Source organism: Podarcis pityusensis, assembly GCF_964106645.2.
Source record: "Podarcis pityusensis genome assembly, chromosome: 12".
In the NCBI taxonomy this organism is placed as follows: Eukaryota; Metazoa; Chordata; class Lepidosauria; order Squamata; family Lacertidae; genus Podarcis; species Podarcis pityusensis.
This window is the reverse complement of record NC_138037.1, coordinates 23847592-23874898: the sequence shown is the minus strand read 5'-3', so window position 1 is coordinate 23874898 and position 27307 is coordinate 23847592. Positions and strand designations below refer to the sequence as shown.

General features: G+C 42.5%; 1 protein-coding gene across 2 annotated transcripts in view; it reads left to right on the top strand.

Annotated features, from left to right (window-relative positions):
* MALRD1 (MAM and LDL receptor class A domain containing 1) overlaps window positions 1–27307 on the top strand; it is a 228651-nt gene that overhangs the window by 130575 nt on the left and 70769 nt on the right. For both annotated transcript variants that reach the window (XM_080974345.1, XM_080974346.1), the window contains 3 exons: window positions 7629–7809; window positions 18552–18680; window positions 23182–23343. In XM_080974345.1, coding sequence (XP_080830471.1) covers window positions 7629–7809; window positions 18552–18680; window positions 23182–23343 — 472 coding nt within the window. The remainder of the gene's footprint in view (window positions 1–7628; window positions 7810–18551; window positions 18681–23181; window positions 23344–27307) is intronic.

Sequence of the window (27307 nt, the reverse complement as noted above, 5' to 3'; positions counted from 1 at the left end):
TTCCTCTCCCCTAACGCAAGACAAGCTACCATAGGTGCCCCCCAATGTCTGTTGGTGCAGGGCTGAGCTCCTCCAATCATGAATGGGTGGAGGAGGCCAAACATGGAGATGGACTCTGCACTCAGACTCCAACCCAACCGCCTGCCTCTTCATGACATGCATGCAACATGCATGTTGAGGGGTTGGAAGAGGCTAAGCACTGGCCTCTTGAGTTGAAGGTAACCATCTGAAGTCCATGTACCCGAAACCCTGGAGCCTGGAGTGGTGGCAAAACGATGACCCCTTTTCCTTTCCTTCCCAACCCTACCACTGTGCTGTCTTCCAATGGGTTGCCGCTTCTGCTGCACCCGCTGGTCCAGTCTCCAAGGCAGGGTGAGCAGGGACTACGAGTCCTATCACGCCTTGACCCCCCCCTCTGCCAAGCTCACTTCCTCTGTTGGCAGATGTATGGGCACTGGGGGGGGGAGTTAAATAACACTGATTATATGTTTGATTGTGGCATCTCTCGTTCCTCGGACAGCTTGAGCTATGTGTGAGAGGATGTGAACAGTTTGAAGCTGGGAATTATTTACAGTGTTGGACAGCCTCCAATGGACAATAATGTGTAAAGGTCACAACTAGGTGAGATTTAGTAGAGTGGTCAGAGGCAAAGTGTAGCTTTTGTTTTATTCTCTGCATTCTTTGGGGATTTGAGGGGTGGAAGCATAAACAAAGAATTGCAAAGGATGAAGAAATTTCACTAAATAAACCAGCGTGACCTCTTTATTCCTGGAAAGAAATATAAAGTGGATTTGGAAATCACAATAAATAATTTATGGGAGTCCAGATGACTGACAAAAGGCAAACAGTGCTCCTATGTTTTTTAACTTGTTTGTGGAGAGAAAAGAGTGAGATGGAGAGATGCTTTTTTCCACTGTTTTTCTTCCAGTTTGTCAGTTGCTATAGACAAACATTTCCTTGCTCTAATGACAGGGAATCAAAGAAAGTGTATGTTAATCTATCCAGTCTGTCTTCAGGTTATTGATTTTTATTGTAAAGAAAGAAAAGGGTTATAAAATACAGTCCATAGGTTTTTGCTACAATTGTACTGAAATGTTTGTTTTAATTTCAGCTTCCATCAAAAGTAATACACATTTCTCCAAAACGTTGGTAACAGCTACACCATCATTTCCCAGCTCAGTTTTCTACAACAGGGATTGATGTCAGCAAATCTAACAGGGTTAAAAAAAAAAAACTTCAGAGAGAACTTAGTCTGTTGACAGGAACACAAATGGAGTAGAAATGTTAACAAATTACAAATCCTGTTACCTGGACAAACAATAGTGAAGTACTATTGGAAAACTGTCTCAGAATTAAAAATATCTTCATTAAACTTGCCTCCAAGGATCACAGGGTAGCTTATAAAAACCCTCCTTATTTTATCCTCATAATAACCCTGTGAGGTAGGTTACTCTGTGACTATCATGGCAGAGTGGGGATTAAAACCTGCATCTCCCTGGTCTTAATCAGCACTCTAACCACTATACCACAGTAACTTGGCGCTCAGCAATACAGCTGCAAATAAAACATATTATGTTTTGAGTGCAATATACAATGTGACACTAGATGGCGATGGTGAGCCTTATGGAAAATTCAATGTATTTTTAAAAATGCAGAACGTTTTTTATACGTGTGTAGATTCTACCCTAGTCTTCTCTACATTGGTCAGTTGGGTGATTCAACCTCCCTGAAAGAAAGGTGGTATATAGTCGGTTGTCTTACTGATTGTAGCCAGTCATGTTAACAATTGTTCTTCACTACTTTTACAGATTTCATGTTGCTGTATGCTGTCCTGACATTTTATGAGCGGGCAGTATATAAATACTTCTATAAATATATTAAATAAGTAAATGTAATAATAAATAAAAAACATAAGGGTCAAAGAAGCTAACTAGAGAGGAATAATAGGTTTCCAAGATTTCTTTGCACACACTTTGTGTGGGGTGCATCCCTGTCCCTAGTAAGGCTCAGGCAGTGATGGAATGGGTAATATAGCTAATTCTGATTTGATATTTGGGTTGTTTGAGCCCTAGTAACAGGCAGATTTAGGGGAGCATAACGGGTTCACTCACACTGGGCACGGAACCTCAGGGACACCACTAGGGGTACCATAACTCTGATGTAGAATGGAGCATGAGACGGGGGGCACTGAATATTGGTGTCGCAAAGGCACTACTGGTACTAAGTTAGTTCAAAAACAGGGAAAAAACTCTTTAGAAAGATGCTGGCTGGTATCTCTCTGCCTAGGATTTTGACTAACCCTCAGATGAAATAATAAACATAGCTTGGAGGCAAGGGTATACTGGGAGGGTGGAAGTAAGGGAGGGGTCTAAGGCCTAACTACAGAAAGAAAGAAGCCTGCTGTCTTGAGATCCATCATGGAGACAGTGCAGTTTAGAAAAGAGTTGTGTGTATCAACTTCCTGGGATTGTCCTAAAATGAAATTGACCATGTGGATAGTCCAATTAATTAAGGAGGGGTGTGCTTTCCATCTCATAATCATACCCAATGGGGAATTATTCGCGGAATTAAGGGGTTAATTGTATTTAGATATGGCACTAGATTCTGGAATTAATTTGAGGTGATCCACACAGTAGGCTTTCCCTGTCCACCACAGTGATACACTCATGGCTCAGAGCAAAGTCAGGTCACACATACAGTCTCAGACCATATGGTACGTTCCAGTTGAACTTCTCAGTAAGGCTTCCCTTCAGCTGGTGATTGGTACTGTCAAAGTGCACAGTGCTCACAGTGTTTTAAAATAGTGTCCTTGCACACAGCAATGGCATGCATATAGCTCAAGCACTCACAGTCCCCAAAGAACTGACAACAATGATCTTGTGATGAAAGTAGAATCTGTTTTTCTTCTCCAAGCAAACTCCATAATATGTTATATTGAAAAATATGGTTTCGGACCTTTCAAACAGAATTTCAGTTAAGAATGTTGGCCTATTTATACTTGAATATTTTCACTGTATTTGATGTTTTATTAAGTATTTATAAATTTTGAAACAGCAGAAGCTAAGCAGCGTAATAGTAATGGGCTCTTCTAGCAGTTCCAGATCCAGAAATGTTTACAAGGTTTGCAAAATAGCCATTTATGTATCTGATCCAAATGGCCTTTGGTATTTGAACTCATTTCAGTGGTGTTATTCCCTATGCACCAGATAAAGCATATCTGTAAAAGTGTCTAAAGGATTATGGGCCTTAATGCTTCAATACTAGAAATGTCTAATTCACTTTATTATCAGTAAATACTTAAATGGATCAATTTTGCATTATAATTTTCCATTATTAATTTCCACTTCAGTTAAAGCTTCTGCTTAACTCCCCAATCAATGGCTAGCTCTTTTATTAATTAATCAGACTCTTCCTATTAATAATGTTCTGGAATGTTTTCCCACACAAAAGAGATTTCAAGGGCAAACTGCATGTATGTGTAAAGACAACTAAAAGAATAGATGCAATTAAGTGCTTTGAGTCTTTCTATTCACGTATATATATGCCCACACACACTTCCATGATGCAGAACTATCCAAATTTGTCCCTTGGAGTTTGTCAGTCTCACATACTTCACTGACAAATTTGTCTAACTGGTCTCTATATCTAGGGTTACCATATTTCAAAAAGTAAAATTCCTGAAACCCATAAAGCTTTTTTTAGTAACCCACCCCACTGACCACCCTAGAATCATGGTGGTGGGGCGGCAAAAGAGAAAAGTGCACTCAATGGGCTTTATGGAGGAAGAAGAACAGAAGAGGAAGAGGAGGCAAAAAGGAGAAAGTTTTAGGAGCATCCTACTCTCGTGTAGGACCCTGGCAGAGACACATGCCCGACTGGCATGTTGTCTCCCTCCTGGTCGATCGTTCAAAAGCTTTCTCCAACCCGAACATCACAGTGACTGATGCCTTGGAGACATCAGCACACTTAGGGATCGGCAGAGTATTCGCAGTTTGTGGAACAGAACTCAGTAGCACAGCTTTTTGGCTAATCTACGTTTATTTACATTTAATACACTCGGAGCATTCTGCTTTAGCTCCTTCCTCTTTCTCATCAGACAGGAAAGAGAGAAAGAACAAAGGACAATAGTCCCAATTCACGGAACACAGTAATACCAAAACATCCTGTCTCCATCACTTCCCACACTGTGGAATGAAAACATACACTGTCATGTGATAGACAACAATCCCATGACTGCAGACATGGGGAATGAATCTCCAACAGGAAGATGGCCATACTGCAGCTGGGAGTACATTTGAACTCACCATTCCGGAGAAAAGAGTACACTTACACCCTGTAAGTTACAGGGAACCAGGCAGAGGGCCTTCTCGGTAGTGGCGCCCTCCCTGTGGAACGCCCTCCCACCAGATGTCAAAGAGAACAACAACTACCAGACTTTTAGAAGACATCTGAAGGCAGCCCTGTTTAGGGAAGCTTTTAATGTTTGATGTATCATAGTATTTTAATATTCTTTTGGAAGCCGCCCAGAGTGGCTGGGGAAACCCAGCCAGATGGGCGGGGTATAAATAATAAATTATTATTATTATTATTATTATTATTACTTGTTTTCTAGGGTCCAGCAGCAGAAAGCACCATATTGCTGTGGAGTGAGGAGTTGTGTGTGCAGAAAGACAGAAGGAGACATAGTTAAGCAGGGGCAGACTTTGGTCTTTCAAATTACAGCTGTGCCCTGTGTGACGCCAAAAATCTGCATTCTCTGCCTATTGCCTTTCATTCTGCTCAATTCACAACATCATAGTTGTGGTGCCCTGCAGCGCCCCCTAGGCTTGGCGCCCAGTGCGATAAGACTGGTCATGCTGCCCCAAATCCATCTTGTGAGTTAAGGCTGTGAGTGAAGAGACTGAGCCTTGAACAACAAACCCTCGGTTCTTCTAGTATATGATAATATTCATGGACTTTGTCTTTTTAAATGCAGTTGGAATCCCTTTCTATTTTTTATTTAACACTGTACCACAATGAACCTTTTACTCTTTAAAATCACTTGCAAGATCCCTGGAGACCTCTCTAATGTGCATGCCCACCCTCCATTCTTATGGCACAATCTTATGGCATAATTGCAGACTGTGTCTTTGTTACATTGTCTAATAACAATGATCATATCCCTTGCTACCCTCCAGTTTTATTGTTGCATGAACTGGCAGCATTTTTCCCCCTTCAAATATATTGATAAACACATAGGACATGTTTAGGTACTAGAGTGTAGAGAGAAGTAAGTAGCAGGCACTGTATTGCAAGCAACAAGTGCTGCCTTATGAGTAGCCTCTGTGCATGGAGTACTTTCTACCCATTTTACTTTTTACCAGCTGAGGTTGCTGCACCTCAAGCTGACAATTATACATGCTGTGGAGTGTGTGCCACTGTTCAAGCCTATCTGTCATGTGTACTCAAAGGTAAGTCCCACTGAATTCAATGGGACTTATTCCAGTCGAGTATATGTATGATTGCAGTCCAAGAGGATGTAATTCTCATTCAGTTAAATGTTTCAATCCACTTTAATAATACTGGTTGTAGGCCAAATGTGGCCTTGACATGAATAATGAATGGATTTTTAGCATTCCAAGTGAGGAAGGTTCAGAAGTCATTGTAGGCAAATTTGTTGTGTAAGCCATCATTGATTTTCATTGGCATTCGTATTGTTTCTATAGCTAAGTACTAATTGGGGCCTTGTTTGTTTTAGTTTGCTGTTAATCATCCCATAGCTGCCAAATCAACTGCACATAAGAGAGACCTAGAGCAAAGGCTATGTATTCAGAAAATCTGTGTTCACTCCCTGGAATTGACTGCACTGGTAGAAGTGTTTTATATCTCTCTATCTACACACATAGTGGAATCAGTTAAATTGTGCTGTTCATGTGCCGTTGAATTAATGTTGACTTGAGCATGTAGTCTGCTGATTGCATATTTGAACTACATAGTGTTATCTTTTTTGCTGGATATTACAACTATAAATATATTATGCTGAGTATAACCATGTTAAATATTTATTCTAAAATGATGCATTTTAGCTATTGAGTTTGTGGTCACCGGTGCCAGGTAGGGATGGATCCATCAGTCTATTTCCAGTGACTGTAAATTTCACATTCATTCATAAGTCCCTTTTTGTCTTCTAGTGTCTTTGACACCGTTTAACTAACTGATCTATCTGGTCAGGTGCCCTTATCTATTACTTGTTAAGTTGTATTTTTAAGTAGTATGTGATTCTGGATTCTTGTCTTAATATGGGGTTGTTCCCTTGTAGTCCTATAGTTGTAGTAAAATATAATCTAGCCCTTGGGTTGCATGCTGTCGGAGCACCTTACCCCAAAGTTGGAGGCTTTGTGAGGATTGCCTATTTGTGTGAATCTCCTATGTACACAATACAGAAAATGTTAACAAAATCAGTAGTGTATTTTCAGACCAAAAAAGATTGCCTCCAGGCGCTGCATAATATATTTTACTTTTGTGGCACCTTAAATTGCGGGTGTTGTGTAACCCAGCCGTAGCTTTGCCGTGTAATAAGAAAATTTGCTCATTTTAGCTGCTTGGATGATTTGAAGCCTGAAAAAGTAGCAGCTGGGAAAGGCATCAAGAATGATGTAACACTTTTGAAAATAGGTCCTGTACGTGACAATTTGCACTTAACTGTCTGTTCATTGAAGAATCAGATTTATCATCACCATCTGTTTATTTATATGCACTTTCCCACAAAAATTTGCCCAAGTGGCTCACAATGTATCAAACAAACAACAATAATATCTCAATTCAAAAAGCAAGAACAAAATAATCAGCATGTAAATAAATCCATACATGATCTAAAACAACATATAAAACAATACAAATATGCTAACCTAATGTAACATCTTAAAAGCACAGATCAGAGAGAATAATGTCCAAAACAGCAGCAAAATGGTAGTGTACAAATCTTGAGGGAAAGTCATTGTTCCCTAAGAACATTTCACAGAAGCTTACTATAATTAGCTTACATTTATTGAATGGTAGGAACACCTCTCACTTGTGGCAGCCTTTACTCCCAGCTCTGACCTGGGTCTCCTCTCCCAGTCATTAACCTGACTCTCACATGCACAGGGAAAGATTTCCAGTCTTCCTTCAAGACCCACGTAACCGCTTCCTGAAAGTTTGACTTGATTATAAAAGTTGTGTTGCATGTAATGCAACAGTGAAAGTAGAGGATGCCTGAGTGAGTCACATAATTCCCTTGTGTATCAGGAATCTTGTGCAATGTGACCCTTTGCACATTTACCCATGGATGTTTAAGTTTTCTCTTTTCATGAACCAAGGACAGTGGTTGCACATTCCCTTTCAGTCTTTATTTTCTGCTGTAATTCAGGGGTTGCCAACATGGCACCCTCCAGTTGTTGTTGGACTGCAACTCCAAACAATTCCAGCCACTATGGCCAGTGGTCAGGGATGCTTGTGGTGGTACCTTGCAGATGATGACTAGCCCTGCTTAAACTAACAGTGTTTCTTGTAACTTTCACTTTCTCTTACCCACATTTCATACTCACGGCAGGTGCAAATTTAGCATTCTGAGTTTTGCATTCACTCAAGCTTTATTCTTTTCTTTTAAGACTGAGAGTGGTCTTTCAAAGGTTTGGAGTGATTCTGGAGACTATGGTGGCCTTTGGAAGAAAGCAGAAATACATCTGGGGAAGCTGAGAAATTTTGAAGTTCTGTTTGAAGGCATTCGGATCAAGGATCTTGGAGGAGGAGCAGCAATAGATGACATTGTATATGAGAACTGCAGTACAGGTAAGGACTTCTTACTCAAAATGGTATGTGCTAAAAAAATAAATGCATAGAAATGTTTTTTTTTTTTTTTTTTTAAAGCAGTGCAATAATGGTCAGGTTCACATGTAACACTAAGCCAAATTCATTGTCTTACTTTGTTCAACTCATCAACTCGAGCAGTTTCAAGATGCATAGGCCTTCAGTATATTAAATAATAAATTTACAGCTTATTAAAAAATAAAATCACAGCTATATTTTGCTGTTTGGTGGTTATGACAGTGTCTTTACCTTCTATCCCAGGAATAGCTAACATGGTGCCCTCCAGGTGCGGTGGACTACAATTCCTCTCATTGCTGCCCATTGGAATGTAGTCCAAAACCTATGGCGGGCACCACTTTGCCCCCTCCTGTTCTATCTCCTCTGCATTATTCTCACAAATGGATGCCCAAACATTAGCCCTTTTTGTCTCAAGTGTCCACTACCACATTATTTGGGTGTGATTTACTCTACATCAAGAAACAGAAATTCGCAGAAATGTAGAAAGCCAGATTCAGATATTATGACTTTATGACAAATCTATGGTCGCAGCTGGGATTATCTGTATCTCAATGTCTTCACCAACAAATCTTTCCAATTGTGTGTGGATCTTCCTGCCAAGGCTTCAGTGCCTACAGGCAGAATTCTCTAAGAGTCAATATAATTTGTTAAGCTTGTTTTATGTCAGAATCAACACAAATCTTCTGATTAGCCCTGGCTGAGTAAAAATCCCCACAGATTGTTGAATTGATGGCGCACCTTATTTGATACGACTTCTCGCTACTGCCTGAGGAAATGCTTTATCAACTTTCCCCCAGAAACAGTTGTCCATAGCCACACATGTTATTGATGGTATGGTGCTGTTTCTATATCCAATCAACTGGCAAAACACCCCGATACAAAAATACCTGAAAATGAAAGTGCTTATCAAATGTATTTTGAGGAATCCTGCTAAGCTTTATTGCTCTTTGATAGAATTCTGCTTCCAAGAAATCTTTCTGAACTTGTACCTAAATAAATAAATATACATTTTGTTCATCCCATGGATCCAAGACCTTAGTTCCAAGTTCTTCACTTTCTGTTCCTGAACAGTTTTTAAACTGTGGCAGTTGCCTTTATAGAAAAGTGGAAAGGGGAATCACTGAGGGCACAACCCACAAAGGATGTTTTCTTCTGTAAGATCCCTTTAGATAAAAGGTTATCCTCTGAATTCAAAGGCAGTTTGGTTACTAAACGCTTTACGGCTTTTAAAGAAGGGAATTGTTGGTGGAATAGTCTCCAGCATGTGGCATTTTCCCTTTAAGTAGTTCTCCTCTCAGAGAAAGAGTTCATTCATCAGTCATCCTTTTTATTAGTGATTTAACATTCACACCTCCTCTTCTTTGCCTCCTCCTTCATTTAATACAGGCTGTGCATCTTCAGAACACAGAAACGTTCCTCATTATTCCTTAAGATAGGAAGAGCTACAGCTAATTAACTATTGTCCACAGTACATCTAATTCAAAGAAATGCAGGATAAAAAGAAACCGAAATCAACAAACAAAATATTAAAGCCGCCTTTTTCTGTTTGCTTTCCTCCCTTTAATTTCTTTTTATACTTAAAAGTGATCGTCCTTGTTTCCATTTGGATTCACAGGAGCAACATTCATAGAAACAACATAACCTTCAAAGAAACAATATAGCATCAAGAGAAAAAGAGGGAGAGGGAGAGAGATACCTGCCTTTAGAATTTTGTTTGTTTCATTGCAACACTTTATTCACCTCCTGATTCACATCCACACTCAAAAGTTCTCTATTTTGAAAGGAGTGTGTCAATGGCTATCTCAAAAACATAGCATGACAGCAATTATATGTTAAGAATTTTTAGAACTCTTCCCAATTTTAACTTTGATGTCTACCACAACAATTTAAAAGCTTGTAAAATATTTGCATGACTAGCTATTTAATCATAATAATAATCCTTCTTGAGAGTGTGCCACAGACATGGTCCAAGATTCATAAGTTTTGATTTTTATCATATGCACTGAATCACAGCACCTGTGCATGGCTGGCATTTTTTTTTCCTGTTGGCTACTTCAATTCTTCCCACTGTGAGTGATGCTTTGTGCTAACATGATTACATTTGGTATCTGTCCCCAGTGTCATTGATCATTTGCTGTGGGTGAAATTTTTTCAGACTGTTACAAACTATTCAGGGCTTGCTCATCAATAGTATATTATAAATGCAGAAGGCCCAGCAGGGGGCTGACATGATTACTAAGACAAGAAAAAAGAGAGAGCAGCACATATTAACAGAGAAAGGAGAAAGCCCAGGCCAGGATTGTACAGACGTGGTTTGTTTTATAAACGTCATATAAAATACCATATGCCCATTAAAAATATTCTAATAGATTTTAACCTACTAAAACTATTCAGCTACCAATTTCACCCAGCACTTAGCATTTATACATTGCTGCTGCTCTCTATGCATTCAAAGCACTTAAGATTATCTCAGGAATCCGTACAACAAACAGTAAGGAAAATGAAATGCATCACAATAGCAGTGAAGGACATTGATATTACAGCTTTTTATATTGATCATCAGGCAGGAGTATATTTTTGCAAGTTTTGCATATATAATTTCCCCAGAAGGCTTCTCATAAGAGGATCCCCTGTTCATTTTGTATTTGAGGCATAATTATACTTTGTTTTCCACCCCCCAAAAAAACTTTTATAGAAAAGCATTGAATAGAATTAAATCATAATTTATCATTTACCAAGGGGAAAAAAATAGCAATTTCAAGAAAGGCCACACAGTTATTCCGAGGATAACTTTTTAAAACTAAGAGTAATTATTTGCAGTACTTGGGGGGGGGGGGCAAGAAGGGAATGCTGGGAGAAATGAAAGAGAAGCTATCCATGTCCTTCTTGCTCTACTCAAACATCCTCTTCTATTCCTCGACTGCCTTGTGTGAGAGAGATAAGGGATGAAGAGCCTTCAAATATCCCACAGTAACTTCACGCAATGTATTTCACTCCTAGTACCTTGTGTTGTTTTCAACAAGAAGATCCAGCTTCCGAGTAGTAATTTAGAATGGATATTTCATCAACAAGCAAACACCCATATATGCGCAGCAGCCATCAGCTGAACTTAACCTCTAACTGAACGCGCTAATGACACTCTTGCTCTTTAGAGTCTATTCAGCTTAAAGATACAGTAACAGATATCATCATGGGTTTGTGTGTGCAAAGGGGACTGCAGAACAGAAGAGAGGAGGAGCCACAGAAATGGGAGTGGTCTGTGCACAAGGCGGAGTTAATAAAATGAAGGAGAAGGGAGTAAAGGGATAAAAGTGAAAATCGGGTTGCAAAAGGGGGTTGCAAAAATGGTTGGAAGAGTCGGCATGGAAATGGAGGTAAAAATGAAAACAGAAGTACAAACAGAGCTGCATAATAGGAGGGGAAGGTGGCACCATAATTTGACTAAAGGTGAAAGGGGTTGTTGCAAAAGGGTAGTTGCAATGTGTGGAAGTGGGGTTCCACAAAAGGAAGGAGGGACACGGGCATAGGAGTGAAGGTGAAAGCAGTGCAGTATAACAGAAGAGAGAAGTGGGTTAAAAAATAGGCTTGAGGAGGTGAAAAGGGGATTGGTAGTTGCATGGGGCGGGAAGGGAAAAGTCTAGGGAATGTGAGGGGAGCTGGTAAGCAGAGTAAGCAGGCGACAGAGCCCTCTCTCCAAATAAATATATGTAGGTTGCAATATGAGTCAAACAGTGATGGGATCAAACTAAGGGTTTGGCCGTCCACAGCTTGCGCAGCTCTTTCAGTGCCTTGGCATTCCTCTATAGTTCAACAGCTCCCCATAGTTTACCTTGCAAGGACACTTGAGAAGCACAGCAGGCGAAAAGGGGGAATGCATGCAAGTGGTATACCGCTTCATTAGATTTCTTTGTCATTGCGCTTTCTGTTTCTCCAACATGTTACTCTTGGCTGGTTCAGAGCAAACTAGTTGAATTATATTTGGGGAAACAAATTTTATTTTATTTTTTTCTCTGGCATCCTTTTTAGTTTGTTCAGTTTATCTTGTTTTTGTAAAAGTATCCTGAATTTAAAATGAAAAAATGCTCCTAATTATGACAAACACTATTCTGAGTGAAAACCATTTTCTTCCTTCCTTAATGAAATGTCAGCATTCAGCCAAGGGCTGAAAAACTGGTAAAGGGATACCTTGCATTTAGTAGGGATGGGGGAGAAGCTTGGTTTAAATCGCAAATTCACAGTTAAAGAAACAGTCGCACAAACAGAAATACAACTAAACTTCTCTGAATTTTGTAATGCAGTTGTCTAACCAACACATGTGTATATTAGGGAAATAGCTCTGGGAAGCATGAAGGCAATTGCTCTTGCCTGCTGTTGATTTGTATTCAATGTAAGTAACCCCTAAACTTGGATGTTTCATATTGTCATCACGAATAGTGTCCACTAGTCCACAAGTAAAGGCAAAGATTAATTTCTCCACATTAAAAGAAGAGGAAAATGTCCTCTATTCATTTGAATTCATTGCCCATCTTGGAGTGCTAAGGTTGGGATTCAAGTGTGTTTCAGGATCCCACACTTGAGGTACCATCTTCTCCTCTGTTACTTATATTTGTGTGTTGCCTTGTCCTTACATCTCCAGTTGTAGTAGTACAGTTGGCGTTCCTGGTATGTGTTTGTATCTTCAGCCCAGAAGCAGAATATCTTAATAATATTTCTTCGGATTACACCGGACAAGAGTGTACACAGAGACTGAACATGGAGCCTGGCACACTTCCGTTGCGAAACTCTGCAAGCTATCCGTGCCTCCTGCAAAAGTCCTCCTCAGGCCTCTTTCTCTTGCCGGTAGCAGAGCGAAACACAGCGGTGAGAAGCAAAGTGCAGCACGTGTGGAATAAATCAGAGCAGACACAAGGCAGTCCTTATCTCCTCTTGGCTTTAATCATGTAGAATAACATCATAAATTCAGACCTGGCGAGAACTGACACATTCTCCCTTTCGCATGGCGTCCGAGAGTCAGACTGAAACACACGGAGTCAAACCACTCCCTTAAGTGTTTCTAACCACGCCTCAGGAAAGAGACGTCACCAGAACTCTTTAACTCTGTGAGTTCTGAAACCATTAACACCCCCTCTCGTCACGAATCCTGAGGGAAACTGTGAACCCCCATTTACAGACCTCTTTGAGTTCAACTCACCTCCCATTGCCTTTTGCCTCCCACTGGCATCTATCCCAGGCAATTGTTGAATCCCTTCCACACTCCCAGAATCACACTGTGCGAAACCAACCCACGCACTGGTGACCTGAAACCTCTCCGGTGGAATCCCCTTTGTGTTCCGAGTTGACCGCCGGAGCACAACCTCGGGCGCTCCTCCTGACCCACTGGGGTCAGCAAGTGTGTCTCCAGCAAGCTCAGAAGACTCCCCCTCTGACTTGCTGCGTCTTCGGGCCTCTTGCACTTGGCTAACAGGAGATGAAGGCTCACTCTTGGGTTCTCTCTTAACCTGTGGAGAAACCCACCCCTGTGCTTGACCATCATCAGCAACCTGGTCTTCAGCAACAGGCTCCGCCTCTGCCTCTCCTTCCTCCCTTTCTTCCTCCCTCTCCTTCCCCTCAGAATCGGACAAGCATTCTGAGAGAAAATCAGGACCATACCTAGGCTGTGACCAACCATCCTGCTCAAAGAACTCAGCATGCTTGCTGACCAGCAGCGTGGTCTGATCACCCTCTGGGTATGCAAACTTCCACCCATTTGTTGCAGGATCATACCCACAGAAGATCATGTCCTGGTACCTAGGACCACCCTCCTTCCGTTGCGCTGTTGGTATTGGCACTGAAGCCTTGGAACCAAACGAACGGAAGAAATGCACCTGTGGCTTCCTCTTGTGCAACAGAAAATACGGTGTGTCACCTACATCGTGATTGTAGGACCTGTTAAAGACAAAGCTGGCAAACTTCGAAGCCTCACTCCAAAAGCTCTGAGGCAGCCCAGAGTCACATAGTAAAACCCTGACAACTTCAGCCAGTGCTTCACTCCTGTGCTCTGCCACGCCTCTCTCTTGAGGAGACTTTGCACCCGTCACCTGGTGACGAATTCCCTTTTCCTTGAAGAACTCCTTCAGAGCAGACCCAGTGAACTGTGACCCACGGTCGCTCCTGAACTCTTGCACCTTGGTGGAGAACCTTAGTTCCACCTCCGCAACCCAATCCTGGATGAGTTGCGCCGCCTCTCTCTGCGACCTGAGAGAAAAAGACCATAAATTCTGAGTAAAATCATCCGATATCAATAGCAGAAACCTGGCCCCACCCAGACTCTTACACCTCATTGGTCCTGTAAGGTCTGTGTGAATCAACTCAAAAAGTTTTGTGGTTACCCTCTTTACCCCGGGAAACCTGCACCTTTTTACCTTGCTGCATGCCCTGCACACTAGGGATCCCTCACATGGCGTGATTTTACAACCTTTGGTGCAGCCTGGCAGCCTCTTAACATCCTCCAGACAAGCATGAGACATTCTCTTGTGCCATACATGAACACATGAATCATGGCTGGGAACACTAGCACACTGCGCCTGTGCTTTCCCTGCATTCCCACCACCCTCCAGAGGTGTTTCCAGAACAAAGAGATTGTCCTTGCTCTCCACGTTGACAAGTTGCCTCCCCCCTCTGAAAATGGAACAGGTATTATTTTCAAAACAAATTTTGTATCCCTGCTTCGCCAGAGCAGAAATCGATAACAGGCAACACTTCATCCCTGGTACAATGAAGCACTCCAGCTCCGCCTGCAAAACAGAAACATAGACATTTGCTGCTTTAGATACATTTCGTTTTGTTCCGTCAGCTAATTTACAAGTCATTCCAGCCAAAACAGCCCTGCAATTCTGCAGCTCCCCAGCAGATGGCGTTATCAGGTGATGACTCGCTCCTGAGTCCAACACCCACTTCACAGTTGTGTCCCTGCTGGCATTGTTGTTCAAAGTTGCCAGAGAAGCCGCGAGATGATAACAGTCTCCCTTCTCTGAGTCACGTCCTTCCTTCGCGTTCCCACGCTGGCCTCCTCTCCGAGACTGGTTCCCATGGGAAACGACCTTGGAGACATCCTGCCCGGCCTCTCTGCTCCTCTGCGGACAAGCCCGTTTTAGGTGGCTGTTCGATCCACAGACATAACATCGACGAGTGGAAAAAGCCTGAACACAGCTCTCATCTGGCTTGCCCCCCCCACCTCTGCAACCGGTGGAGCTGCCTGCGCCAGACCTGCCTTCTCGGACACGCCTCTCCTGTTTGTCCGAAAGACGCCCTGTCACGTACGATAGCGTCAAATCCTGTGGACTCATCGATTCCACAGACAGACACAAATTGTCATAACTTTTGTCCAGAGAGCTGAGCAAAATATAAACCTTCAGCTCTTCTGAAAAGTTGACCTGTAACAGGCGCAACTCATTGAAAACAGATAGCATCTCAGTAACATGCTGTCTGATGTTCCCACCGGGACGCAGCTTCATCTCAAACAAGCGTCTGGTGGTGTGGATCTTTGCACCAGCCGTGGTTCTGTGGTGCACCCTCTCAAGGGCTTGGTAGGCCTCCTGAGCAGTCTCAAGCCCTTCAACCAGAGGAAGTTGGGAACCCTCCAAACTGAGCACTATAGCTCCCAGGGCTTTCTGGTTTTTCCTCTGCGACGCGTGAGCAGCCGCTATGTCCGCTGCCGCTGCTCCTGCTGCAGGTGGTGGGAGAGGGGGCCCCTGGGTCGCCTCCCACAACCCCTTGGCTACCAGCCAGGCCTTTAGCTTCCGGCTCCATTCGGCCCAATTTTGTCCATTTAATTTCTCAAAGGGAACTGAGAATGATTCACGATCGTCTGCCATCTCCTCCCCGGGGGCTAAGCTTACTCACGTCTCCCGGCAGTAGCTTTCTCCGCCTCCCGGCTCCGGCAGATCGCTTCTCCCCAGCGAGCTCCTTCCAGCTTCAAAGACACAGCTCCAGAGCTCCAGCTGGACCCCAGCAACTTTCCTGCTGGCTTCCCCCACACGTGGGACGTTCCTGCAATGCTTCAAAGCTTTGGCGAGCTTCCATAACCTCTTCGGATTACACCGGACAAGAGTGTACACAGAGACTGAACATGGAGCCTGGCACACTTCCGTTGCGAAACTCTGCAAGCTATCCGTGCCTCCTGCAAAAGTCCTCCTCAGGCCTCTTTCTCTTGCCGGTAGCAGAGCGAAACACAGCGGTGAGAAGCAAAGTGCAGCACGTGTGGAATAAATCAGAGCAGACACAAGGCAGTCCTTATCTCCTCTTGGCTTTAATCATGTAGAATAACATCATAAATTCAGACCTGGCGAGAACTGACACATTCTCCCTTTCGCATGGCGTCCGAGAGTCAGACTGAAACACACGGAGTCAAACCACTCCCTTAAGTGTTTCTAACCACGCCTCAGGAAAGAGACGTCACCAGAACTCTTTAACTCTGTGAGTTCTGAAACCATTAACAATATTGTTAGCAATAAAGCATTTCCACTTTGTTGGCTCACTTTGGATACACATCGCTCTTTCATCCGTTTACCCAGCACCAAGTTCTGTCTTGTGAATGCTTAAGTTTTATGAACAGAGTGATGTAGCCTCATGTCGTGCACTTCAATAGGTGTGATGTGCGTTCTATAGCTCGGTCAATATGCTTGTGGGGTGCCTTGGTTCGCTGACTTTTGTCAGAAGAACCGCATACCTGATTCACCAGGAGTGGTGATTGTGGCCCAATGTGATCACCTGGAATCAGGGGGAGGGGCTGTCTTTTGGCTTCCCGCACAGCCAGTGGATGATGTCAGCTCCTCTGTTGGCCACAGGAGTGGTCAGGAGTCACCTGCAAAATTCAAATGTGAAATGGCTTATTATGGCCAGGAAAGGAGGAGGATAAAAGTTGGCTGCATTTTTTCCTTGCAGCGCACTCCAAGTTGGCTTTAGGTGTCTTTAGTATGTCCTTCCATGGCCCCTGCCCCGGCTGGCCTTTGTGACTAACTGTACGTGATCCTTCAATATTATCCTCCATCATGGCTTTTGGGTTGGAGAGGGAGGAGGTCGTCAGGTGTAATCTTGAGCTATCAGTTGATTTCAAAGTGAGTCTTTTAAACTTGTTTGCAAGTATATTATAGCCTCATTCGGGCATCTGCCTGAACATACATGGGAGCATGCAAGTTCAGCCACCAACTTCTCTGGGTACATGGGCTCTTCTTAGAGTTTTACATGTATAGCACAGCAGTTTGCCAAAGCTTCTAAGTGCGTTAGGTTGAACATGCTTGGAAAATTCCCCAGGATTGGAAATTCTGGCTGATCCTGCAACGTTTTCTGAGTGTGTTAAACCAAGCACACTTTGAAATCCCTTCAGACCTTCACGCTAAACAAATGAAGATATTGAGATATGTTACCTGAGTCAGATTTTATGATAGGCCATTTTTTTCTTGCCTTCAGTATTCAGTATTACAGCATTTCAGTGTGCATTGGGTTTAAAATTTCTTGTACACCCCAGTCAGCATATCATTATCATTATCATCATCATCATCATCCTTTTTTTTTCATTACCAAGCATGTTTTATTTAAAGTTTTGCTTTCAAGATATAGCATAAGTGTAATACAAAAAGTAGGGTTTGTTCAACAGACTAACTGGAATGCAGTACTTGCATTTAACCTTCTGCTCAATTATTTTCACTGATTATATTTGCGTGCTAGTTTGAGCAACCAGGAGACTACCTTGCTGGGTGTTTGTGTGTGTCCTAAGCTTTATTTTCCTCCTGCCCCCACCTTTCCTCAACTATACAGGAGCTGGAGTTGGCAAAAGAGAGATTTCCTGACTTACGGTACTCAAACTGTTGTTGTTGTTGTTGTTGTTTAGTCATTTAGTCGTGTCTGACTCTTTGCGACCCCATGGACCAGAGCACTCCAGGCACTCCTGTCTTCCACTGCCTCTCGCAGTTTGGTCAAACTCATGCTGGTAGCTTTGAGAACACTGTCCAACCATCTCGTCCTCTGTCGTCCCCTTCTCCTTGTGCCCTCCATCTTTCCCAACATCAGGGTCTTTTCCAGGGAGTCTTCTCTTCTCATGAGGTGGCCAAAGTATTGGAGCCTCAGCTTCGCGATCTGTCCTTCCAGTGAGCACTCAGGGCTGATTTCCTTAAGAATGGATACGTTTGATCTTCTTGCAGTCCATGGGACTCTCAAGAGTCTCAAGAGTCTCCTCCAGCACCATAATTCAAAAGCATCAATAGTGTTCTGCATTGCAAATGGCACTGAGAACTCCATAATCTTGAAAACTCATGATGCAATGGTGGAGGTGGTGCCTTTGGGAAACAGGAGGAACTCTGTGTCTGAGTTTGTGTATGCATATTGGGCTTCTCGTCATTGCTGCCTTTGTTCTATGTATTTTTGTCTTTACTGGCAATGAATGTTATCATACCCCCCATGCATCTGGAGACCAAACAAGGCAAATGAAGCGTTGTCCTCATGCTGAATTGAATTTCAGTCTGCTTAAAGCTTCTCATCCATTAAGCTCTGAATATGGGCAATAGAGCAGTCTAGGCAGGTACAAGCCATCATTAAAAGTGAGTGGGATTGAATAACATCTGTTGGAAGCAGAAAATCACTAAAGTGATGGTGCACAATGGGTAAACAAATCAAAAAGGGCATTCTTTGATTTAATTAAAGTATTGATTTAGCTGTCCTGTTGGTTCCAGTTGGAGAGGATTCTGGGGTGTGCCCTACTGTTACCGACTTCGTATGTTGGAACAAGAAGTGCATTGAATCTCACCTTGTTTGTGACTACAAGGCTGACTGCAAAGACTTGTCTGATGAAGCTGATTGCAGTAAGTACTTCTATCTCTCTGCATTAATGTAAGCTGCTTTTTTAAAAGCTTACGTGCTATAAAATAGCTACTCAGGACAGGATTGTTATGAACATGTTGCTTCTGAGGTGGTTCCCCTTGACTATTTTTCTTGTATCTCTATACATTTGCTACACCATAGAGGCTGCAATCCTATGACCACTTTCCTAGGAATAAGCCTAGGAAAGTCAACTAAAGTGGCCCTCCCCAGTCAGACAGTCTCCCACAGTTGTTATGCCTCTTAAAAATCAGCAGTGGTAGTGATGTAGGGAAACTGCATGCGCACCTTGAAAGCACTTTCAATTTTGCTGAACTGCATTCAATTATGCATGGGTTTTATTAATAGCAGGCCTCGGTGCTGATGAACCATCTAGTCAAATGCCTTGGCATATTGAAATGAAAGCAATTTTAGAGACAAATGGAACAGTCCTTTCCCCGTCACCTGTAAATAGATTTGGTTTACATCAAAAAGAAAAGGATGTCAAGAAGGTGCAAACAGGCAGCTGACTTCATCGACCCAGCACATACTGCTCTTAAGTATTTATTGTAAACAATGCAAGCTGAATTACACTGGCAAGATATTGTGATTGAATTATTGTAGCCAGGTGATCTTTTTAGTAATGATGAAATGGCATGACACAACATTCAAAGCATTTCAAAGTCTCATCCATTTCCGCGGTAGACAGAGATTATAAAAGAGTAGCCGCATTAGTCTGTTGCAGCAGAATTTGCAGAGTTTTGTGACACCTGGGAGACACATTTATCATGTCTTGAGCTTTGGGAGGCAAGAGCCTGCTTCATCAGATGCAATATATGGGAGGTGCTCAGTGCATCTGATAAAGAGCGCTGAAACTTGGATTTGTCATAGACCCTGACAGTGAGTCTGACACTGATTCAAAGGAAGAAGCAATCCCATATCTGGTCCCCAGCAAAGACTTAGATACTGACATAGTAGACATGCTTTACTGGACCTGTTTGTTTGTTGCTTTCGGGTGGCACTGTAGGTTAAACCACAGAGCCTAGGACTTGCCGATCAGAAAGTCGGCGGTTCGAATCCCCGCGACAGGGTGAGCTCCCGTTGCTCAGTCCCTGCTCCTGCCCACCTAGCAGTTTGAAAGCACGTCAAAGTGCAAGTAGATAAATAGGTACCCCTCCAGCGAGAAGATAAACGGCATTTCCGTGTGCTGCTCTGGTTCTCCAGAAGCAGCTTAGTCATGCTCGCCACATGATCCGGAAGCTCCCTCGGCCAATAAAGCAAGATGAGCGCCGCAACCCCAGAGTCGGTCACGACTGGACCTAATGGTCAGGGGTCCCCTTACCTTTAAAAGGCCCTGTTGGTTCATGTGGTTTTGTTTGGTGGCACTGCAGCACAGCATAAATGATTGCAATAACTCCCACTACTTGATAGCTGCCCTGATGGTGCAGTGAAAAAATTGCCTGGGCTCTGCTGCCAGAAGCTCCCAGTTCAGTCCCCTGGTGCTGAGTAGAGGTAACTCATGTGAACCTTTCCCTATGCCTGGGGTGCCAGTTGGGTTGGAAAGAAAAAGCCAGTCTGTATTAGTCACATGCCCTCTCCTGCAGTATGGGACCTCACTATATGGAAGTAGCTCTGACACTGCTGGCAATGTGTGTGAAGGGCACTTTAATCTCTGCTTGCTCCCAGTAGCTCCAAATTGTGGCTCTTGATTTTCTGACACTTACAGAAGAACTGTGCCTCTCAGGGCTGAAGTAGCACGCTTGTGACTACCTGGGTGGCATGGCAACAATCTATGTCAATAGCGTTCACCTGGCATCTCCTGCATTCAGGTCTGAGAAGAGTCAACAATCCCATTTAGCCAAGAGTAATACTGCCCTGTTCATTCGGTTAGGAATACATTTAACAAGTACTACTGCAATTACTATGCTTTATAGTTTTGCATTGATCTGACATGCTGAATAAATCTCTGTTGTTTCCTTTCTACAAGAGTGCTGGAGTATTCTATTGCATTGTTGGTTGTCGAAGATACCAAAAGTAATCCCACCTATTTAGATTGATTTCTTTTGCTCAGGCAAGGTGGTTTGTAATTGAAGACCAGATTCATTTATAGTCACATAATAAAAAGTGGGGAAATCGAGAGTTTTTCAGATACCAAAGGGGGAAAAATCAATTTAAATTAAAGTCTTTTCAAATTCAAGTTAGCTCTTTAAACTTTTTCAGTTACAAGAATGAACAAAATACACAGAAAACATTTGAGCCTTTAGCACTGCATCCCACATTTTGATCTAAGGTGCTTTCATGCATCACACAACATTTCCCCGAAATCCATTTCCAGTGTCTAAATAGAGAAATCATTTAGTCCGATGCCTGATATATGCGAGCACTTGCTCCTTAATAGACAAGAGAGTGTGTTGTCCTGCAAGTAGCTCTATTTCATCAAGCTGTACATTCATTATTTTTGTTTTACTTCTTTTTTCCTTTGAAGGGCTGTTCACCCACAGGAAATGTCACTTGGGGGCTATAGCTGATGGTGAGCAGAGTCTGAGACCCGGCAGGGTTGCCTAGTTCTTTCCCTCTCTCGGCTGCCTCATTCCTTCTCTACCTTTCCCTTGTTCTCACTTGCCCAGCAATCCATTCCCAGAGGCACAGCCCAAAGAGCAAGAGCAGGTCCACAGTGTTTGAAGTGCCAAATAACACTAAGACTCTTGTGGAATTAAGCCAAGGGCCAGAGTGGTACCTCTGGGAACCCTACAGACAGGACCTCCTATCCATGTGCTTTTTGTTTTGTTTTTTAAAAAAAAACATACATAAAACTGGGGGAATTTTGCAGCAAATGCATCGCTGTCAACATCTACTCACCAGCAGCAACAGCCCCCATATCAGAGACACAAAAACAGACCCTGCATGTACAAATGCCTGCCAGCATAGGATGCATCCAATGAAATGGAATCTGGTTTCCAACAGCTGGTGCAAGAATAAATGGATTCAGAGAAAAGAAAGAACACTCGAAAACTGAGCTAAATAAGTCAGCCAGTGAAGAAGGATCAAGATAGCAGGAGGAAAGATTCACATTCTTGTCAGAACAACAACAAGTGAATGAGAAGCCAACTGGTTTGAATTCTCACATGTGTATAAGGAATCTTACACTTCCAACAGTGCAGATGCACCTGATCCAAATCTGGCTTCTGCCGTAGGTCCTTTCATATGTTAACTTCCCTCTATTGCACCCAATAACAGTGCAGTCCTCTAGTCAGAAGTTTAATGGTGCTTACTCCCTGTGTGTTTAGGATTGCAGCCAAAGCCACCCACAATGATTATGCCTTGTTACTAGGTCACAGCCAGGCTAGGGAAATGACCAAGAGAATCCAAAGTCACATGTGTGAAATATTTGGTTTTCTCAAGTCTGTCTTTTTGGGAGAAGGTCCAAACATTAGTTTTCTTCTTACTATTTAAGCTGGCACATATTTCTGCTTTGCCTATGCAAAGACCTGCTTATATCTCTCTCTCACCATCTGGAAAACCTGAGTGTTTCCCCCCAAAGCAGCAATACTTCTTTGCTGGGAGGTCATTTATCATCTTAACATATGTAAATTTGGATTTCTGCCGATGAAAGTTGCACCAGTTAACAAAGTTGTACTAGCATTATTTTGAAAAATGTAATCATCATTTTTGACCTCCATCTGAACTGATGTGTCTCTCTCTAGTCTCCTTTTGTAAGCAGGTAAGACTCTTGCATTTGACCGAGCTTCTGGAGACTCGTGGTGACTTCTTTCTTTGGCTTTTCATAAAGTTTCAAATGTTATTTTTACTATTCTAGTTGAATTATTTTAGTTTGTATGGATTGCTATCATTTTTATTTAATCAATCAATTGATTTATTTTCTATACCGCCCTTCATCTGATTATCACAAGGTAATTTTCAATATAAAATAATAATAATACACAACATAGTAACAAACAAAAGCAATAACACACAATTTAAAAGGCCATAGATTTCATTAGCCAAAGACCTGGGAGAAGAGGAATGTTTTTGCCTGGCATCTAAAGATATGTAATAAAGGTACCAGATGAGCTTCCCTGGGGAGAGCATTCCACAAGTGGGGAGCCACTACAGAAAAGGCCTGTTCTTATGTTGCTGCCCTCCGGACCTCTCGCAAAGGAGGCACATGAAGAAGGGCCTCAGATTATTATTGCAGGGTCCAGGTTGGTTCATATGGGGAGAGACAGTCCTTTTGTATTTTAAAATGGTTGTAAACCACTTTGTGAACAGACTTGTATTATTACAAGTAAATAAATAAATCAAGGATGGAGAACTGGATCTGACCAGTTTGACAGGCAGATGGGACTGTCCACTTGTGACCCATTTCCCCCACCCCACCCCCAATGGTGTGGAATTAAACCATGCAGGCACAAGACCCAATGATTGTTGGGCTATCAAAGCACCATCCTTGGCTCAAATGGAAGCTTCAACGAAAATAAATAAATGTGGTTTTCTTTGTGTTGCCAGGCCAATATACCACCGTTCCAGGAAGCTGTAACTTTGAAACACAAGGCCACGACTGGACCGCTGTGTGTGGATTTACACAAGATCCTGAAGATGAATTTGACTGGGACGTTCACAGCAAAGCTGTCATAGAACCAGGAGGTCCACTCAAGGATCACACACCAGGTAATACGCTGTTTTGGGGAAATGATTGAAAGCTGTTACTCCTGAAACAGATATCCTCAAGCCATTTGCTGAATGAGCCAGGTCAGTGGTGGACACAAAATCAATTTTGTGTGCTGTGCAAGGAGGCAAACTACGGTGAGCAAATGCTACCGGGAACTAATTGGAAAATGCCAATGGATGTTTTGTTTTCTTTGGTGACAATGCAAGCATAAATAAGACACCACAGAAGACAGAGGAGAGATGGGCAAAACAGAGTGCATTGGATTTTGCCTGACAGTGCTGCCTGAACAGGAATAAAATAAGACAGCCTGGCGTGGCCAGTTATCAGCTATTTTCATCATTGCTTTAATTCACAACAGACAGTATAATTTTATAGGTTGTTCTTTTCAATGCAGCCCTGGTGATAGCATTCCCCATGCTCTGCTATGGTTGGGTGCATTTATTTATTCATCTCTTAAGAATGGGCTGCTAAATAATACATAAAGATACTAATTAATCAGAAATCCTTGGGAGAAAATACTGTTCTGGTAGATTAAATATGCCTTCTGTACATTTGCCTGCATTTTTTAAAATAAAAAAACCTGTTAATTAAAGTGGTGCTTGTAAACTTTTCCCCTTCTAGGCCTATTTTGATGAAGAATTAAGGGTAACAAATAGTGCAACAATTGTTGACTACTGTGGCAACTGGCGCATCCAATCTTCTGTTGTAGTAGGTTTATTTGTGCAAGTTGTCTAATGGATTTTCTAAACACTTCCTTGGGTCATCACACAAGCATGATGAAAGAAGTATTTTGCTTTAATGGCTATAGCTGTCATTGAAAAAGAATTCAGCTGAGTCCAGCTGATTCACACATGCATCATTTGATCATCTCTTGATTACATACCACATGGCTCTCAGCTGAATGTGTGAAACTCTCTCCATAGAAAGATAGTGACAAGGCTCACTAAATACCTAGAAAGGCAGAACAGGGTTACAGTAGCAGGTCTCCCCAACTTCTGTGTGTTCAAGTCAGGTACAGAGCCAAATGCACATAAGCTCTAGAGAAAGACGGTTTGCTGAATGAACCAAGGAGGTAAGGACTGCCACTGAACTGCCCTTCACATTTTCTGTGTACTATACTCTTGTCTGAATAGAGCTATTATTTTTGAGTTTACTGTGGATGACAAAAAGTTCTAGCTGTGGGGACAATTGTGGCGATACTAGAAGTATTTGTTGTTGTTTGCATCCGTCTGTCTTGAGAGACAATGGAGTTCGTCTCTGGGGATGGTCAAACCGCTGCATAAGCAGCATGGAGTGACCTTCCCAGGGCACAAGCCTGGGCAGTGTGTATGGAGGTCCTGGGCTGCCCAGTCAACAAGACCCCCCTCTCGGCCTCACTGATGTGGTACAAAGGAAAGCAGAGCAATATGTTTGGTACCAGCTTGGCTGCAGGAGTTGCTGGAAGGAGGCGCACAAGGCACCACCCAATCACCTTAAGGACTCCACTCCAGATTTGTGTAGGGTATACTCCTTAGCCTTTTCTTCTCCCAAAGATATCCTGCAAGGCTGTTGAGGTTTAGGTCACAGTTTTCTTTCTCCTAGATGGGCTATCTTTCCAGGTTGGTGAGCCTCATCCGCCCCTCACTTCGCTCTAGAACATCTTCTTGACCATTGGACCTACTGTTGTTCTCGTCTTTGCATGTAAGGGAAGTCCAACCTTGCTGTATACAGTGGTACCTCGGGTTACATACGCTTCAGGTTACAGACTCCGCTAACCCAGAAATATTACCTTGGGTTAATAACTTTGCGTCAGGATGAGAACAGAAATCGTGCTCTGGCTGCGTGGCAGCAGCTGGAGGCCCCATTAGCTAAAGTGGTGCTTCAGGTTAAGAACAGTTTCAGGTTAAGAACAGACCTCCGGAACGAATTAAGTACTTAACCCGAGGTACCACTGTACCTACATTACTAATCATATATGTTATAAAGAATGTTTTGCTTTTTTTTCTGTAGACCAACAGAGCTTCAATTATAGACTCCTTATCCATTGCAAATTTTTAGGCTAAATTTTGGGTCCTCCTCGAGTGTTTCTGCTTTGCTTGAACTCTGAGGCCCTGCTCCAGTTCCCCCAACATTGCAAGGCAGGGTGAGGCATCCCATTTACTCAAGGTTTTCAAGCGGCCCCATACATCACTCTTGCTTGAGCTTCCAAAAACCATTTCAAACCTTTCTATTGACTAAATGGCCTCTTGTTAGGCCCCTTCACATAAACCCACTAAAACTGTCAGATCTGGATTAAATGTGCTGTTGATTTGCTCCAGGAAGGTGATGTTTATGTACTTAGTAAAGGTACCTGACAAATGAAGGCAAAAAGTCAAATGACACATCATGTGGGAAACTTGCAATCAGGATCTTGTGAGGTTGTTTTTTTTTTAAATTAAATAATAATAATATTAACATTAGCCAGGAAAAGTGATTAGACTGGCATTTCAGTACTGGGAGGAAGCTTTAATACTTCCCCCCATGCCAATTTCCCAATTTGTCTCCTACACTCTGTCCAAGACAGCTACTTGCCCCATGGGACAATATGGGGGTCCCTAATACCACAGCCAGTGGTGTTTTGTTCCTAGACAGTTGTGTGCTGGAATTCTTTAAATAAGGTAGAGATGGAGAAGCTTAGCTCAGGGGCCAAATCCATCCTTTCTGGCCTCTCTTATCCTACCCTCAGAACTATCTTCAGACCACACCCTTCACCAGCCTTGCTTTGCACCCTTCTTGAGTGCTTCTGCCTTCCTTGAACTCTGAACATGCTTCTTCCTTACCTGAATAGAGGACTGAGTATGAAGAAACTAACCTACTGTACAAAGGGAAAATTTACATGCACCCCCTTTGCTTCTGACCCTGCCGACCACTGGAATGTGGTCCACAGAAAGTTGCCCAAAAAGCAGTTTGGTGCTATGACTAAAAAACTTTCCTCAACCTGGAATAAGGGAATGAAAAACCATTAGATAACCTGCTTCAGGGAGTTCAAAGTATTCTTCACCCTTTGTGACAATTGTCCAGTGGTATCTTTTTAGGGTATCTACTCATAGCCCAGGATAGGCAGTGAGAAGTGAGCATAACCCTATTAAATTTGTGTCACAGGAGGATCCTTAACCCCAAGATCAACCCTGATGAAGTTATCAGCCAGAAACCAGATTGGCTGATTCAGGATACATACCCATTGCCTATGCCAAAGCTGACTTGCATCTGGAATCAATAAAAGTTGTAGCCATTTCAATCCCAAGTCGGTTCTGTGTCATTTTTGCTGCTTCTACACCTCCAGCCGCCTCCCTGGTGGCCTGCTGTGCCTGGGTTTGCAAAGTTGATGGTTTCTATTATCCCACACAGAAGTGTGAGAGAGCTAGTCCAAGGATGCTTTAGCTTCTAATGAAGTGCACTTGTTAGAACTTCCTTAGGTAGCGCATTCTTTTGAACTAATCTCAAAGTCTTAATAGGTTTGTTTGCATTTCTTTTCCTGCAGAGGAATACCATCAGCATGACTCCATACAGACTGAGTACCGGATGCAAACATATTGTTCTAATTAAAGATAAGGATGAGGAATTTGAAAGAAACAAGAGGGGCTTAATAAACCTAACAATATTTTGAAGAATTAAAAGATGCCATTGTGGAGACGATCTATATGTCTCTGTATCAAACGCCCTTAGTATTGACCATGTTTTGCAGTTGTACTTAAATAATTAACAAACAGAAACTTTGGGAAGCATTATTGGGCTCTGTATTCCCCCCCCCCTTTTTATTAGAAAACAGAGGGAAAATATTTAACTATTAAAGTAGAGAGGAAAAGGCCGTGGAATGTTTCTGTCAGTATTATAATTTGTATAAGTAAAATTATTAAATATTCATTATATATCCTTTTATTCATTATGCTATATAATTGACAATCTAAGCAGGTCTAACAGCAGTGGTTTTCTTTTCACAGAAAC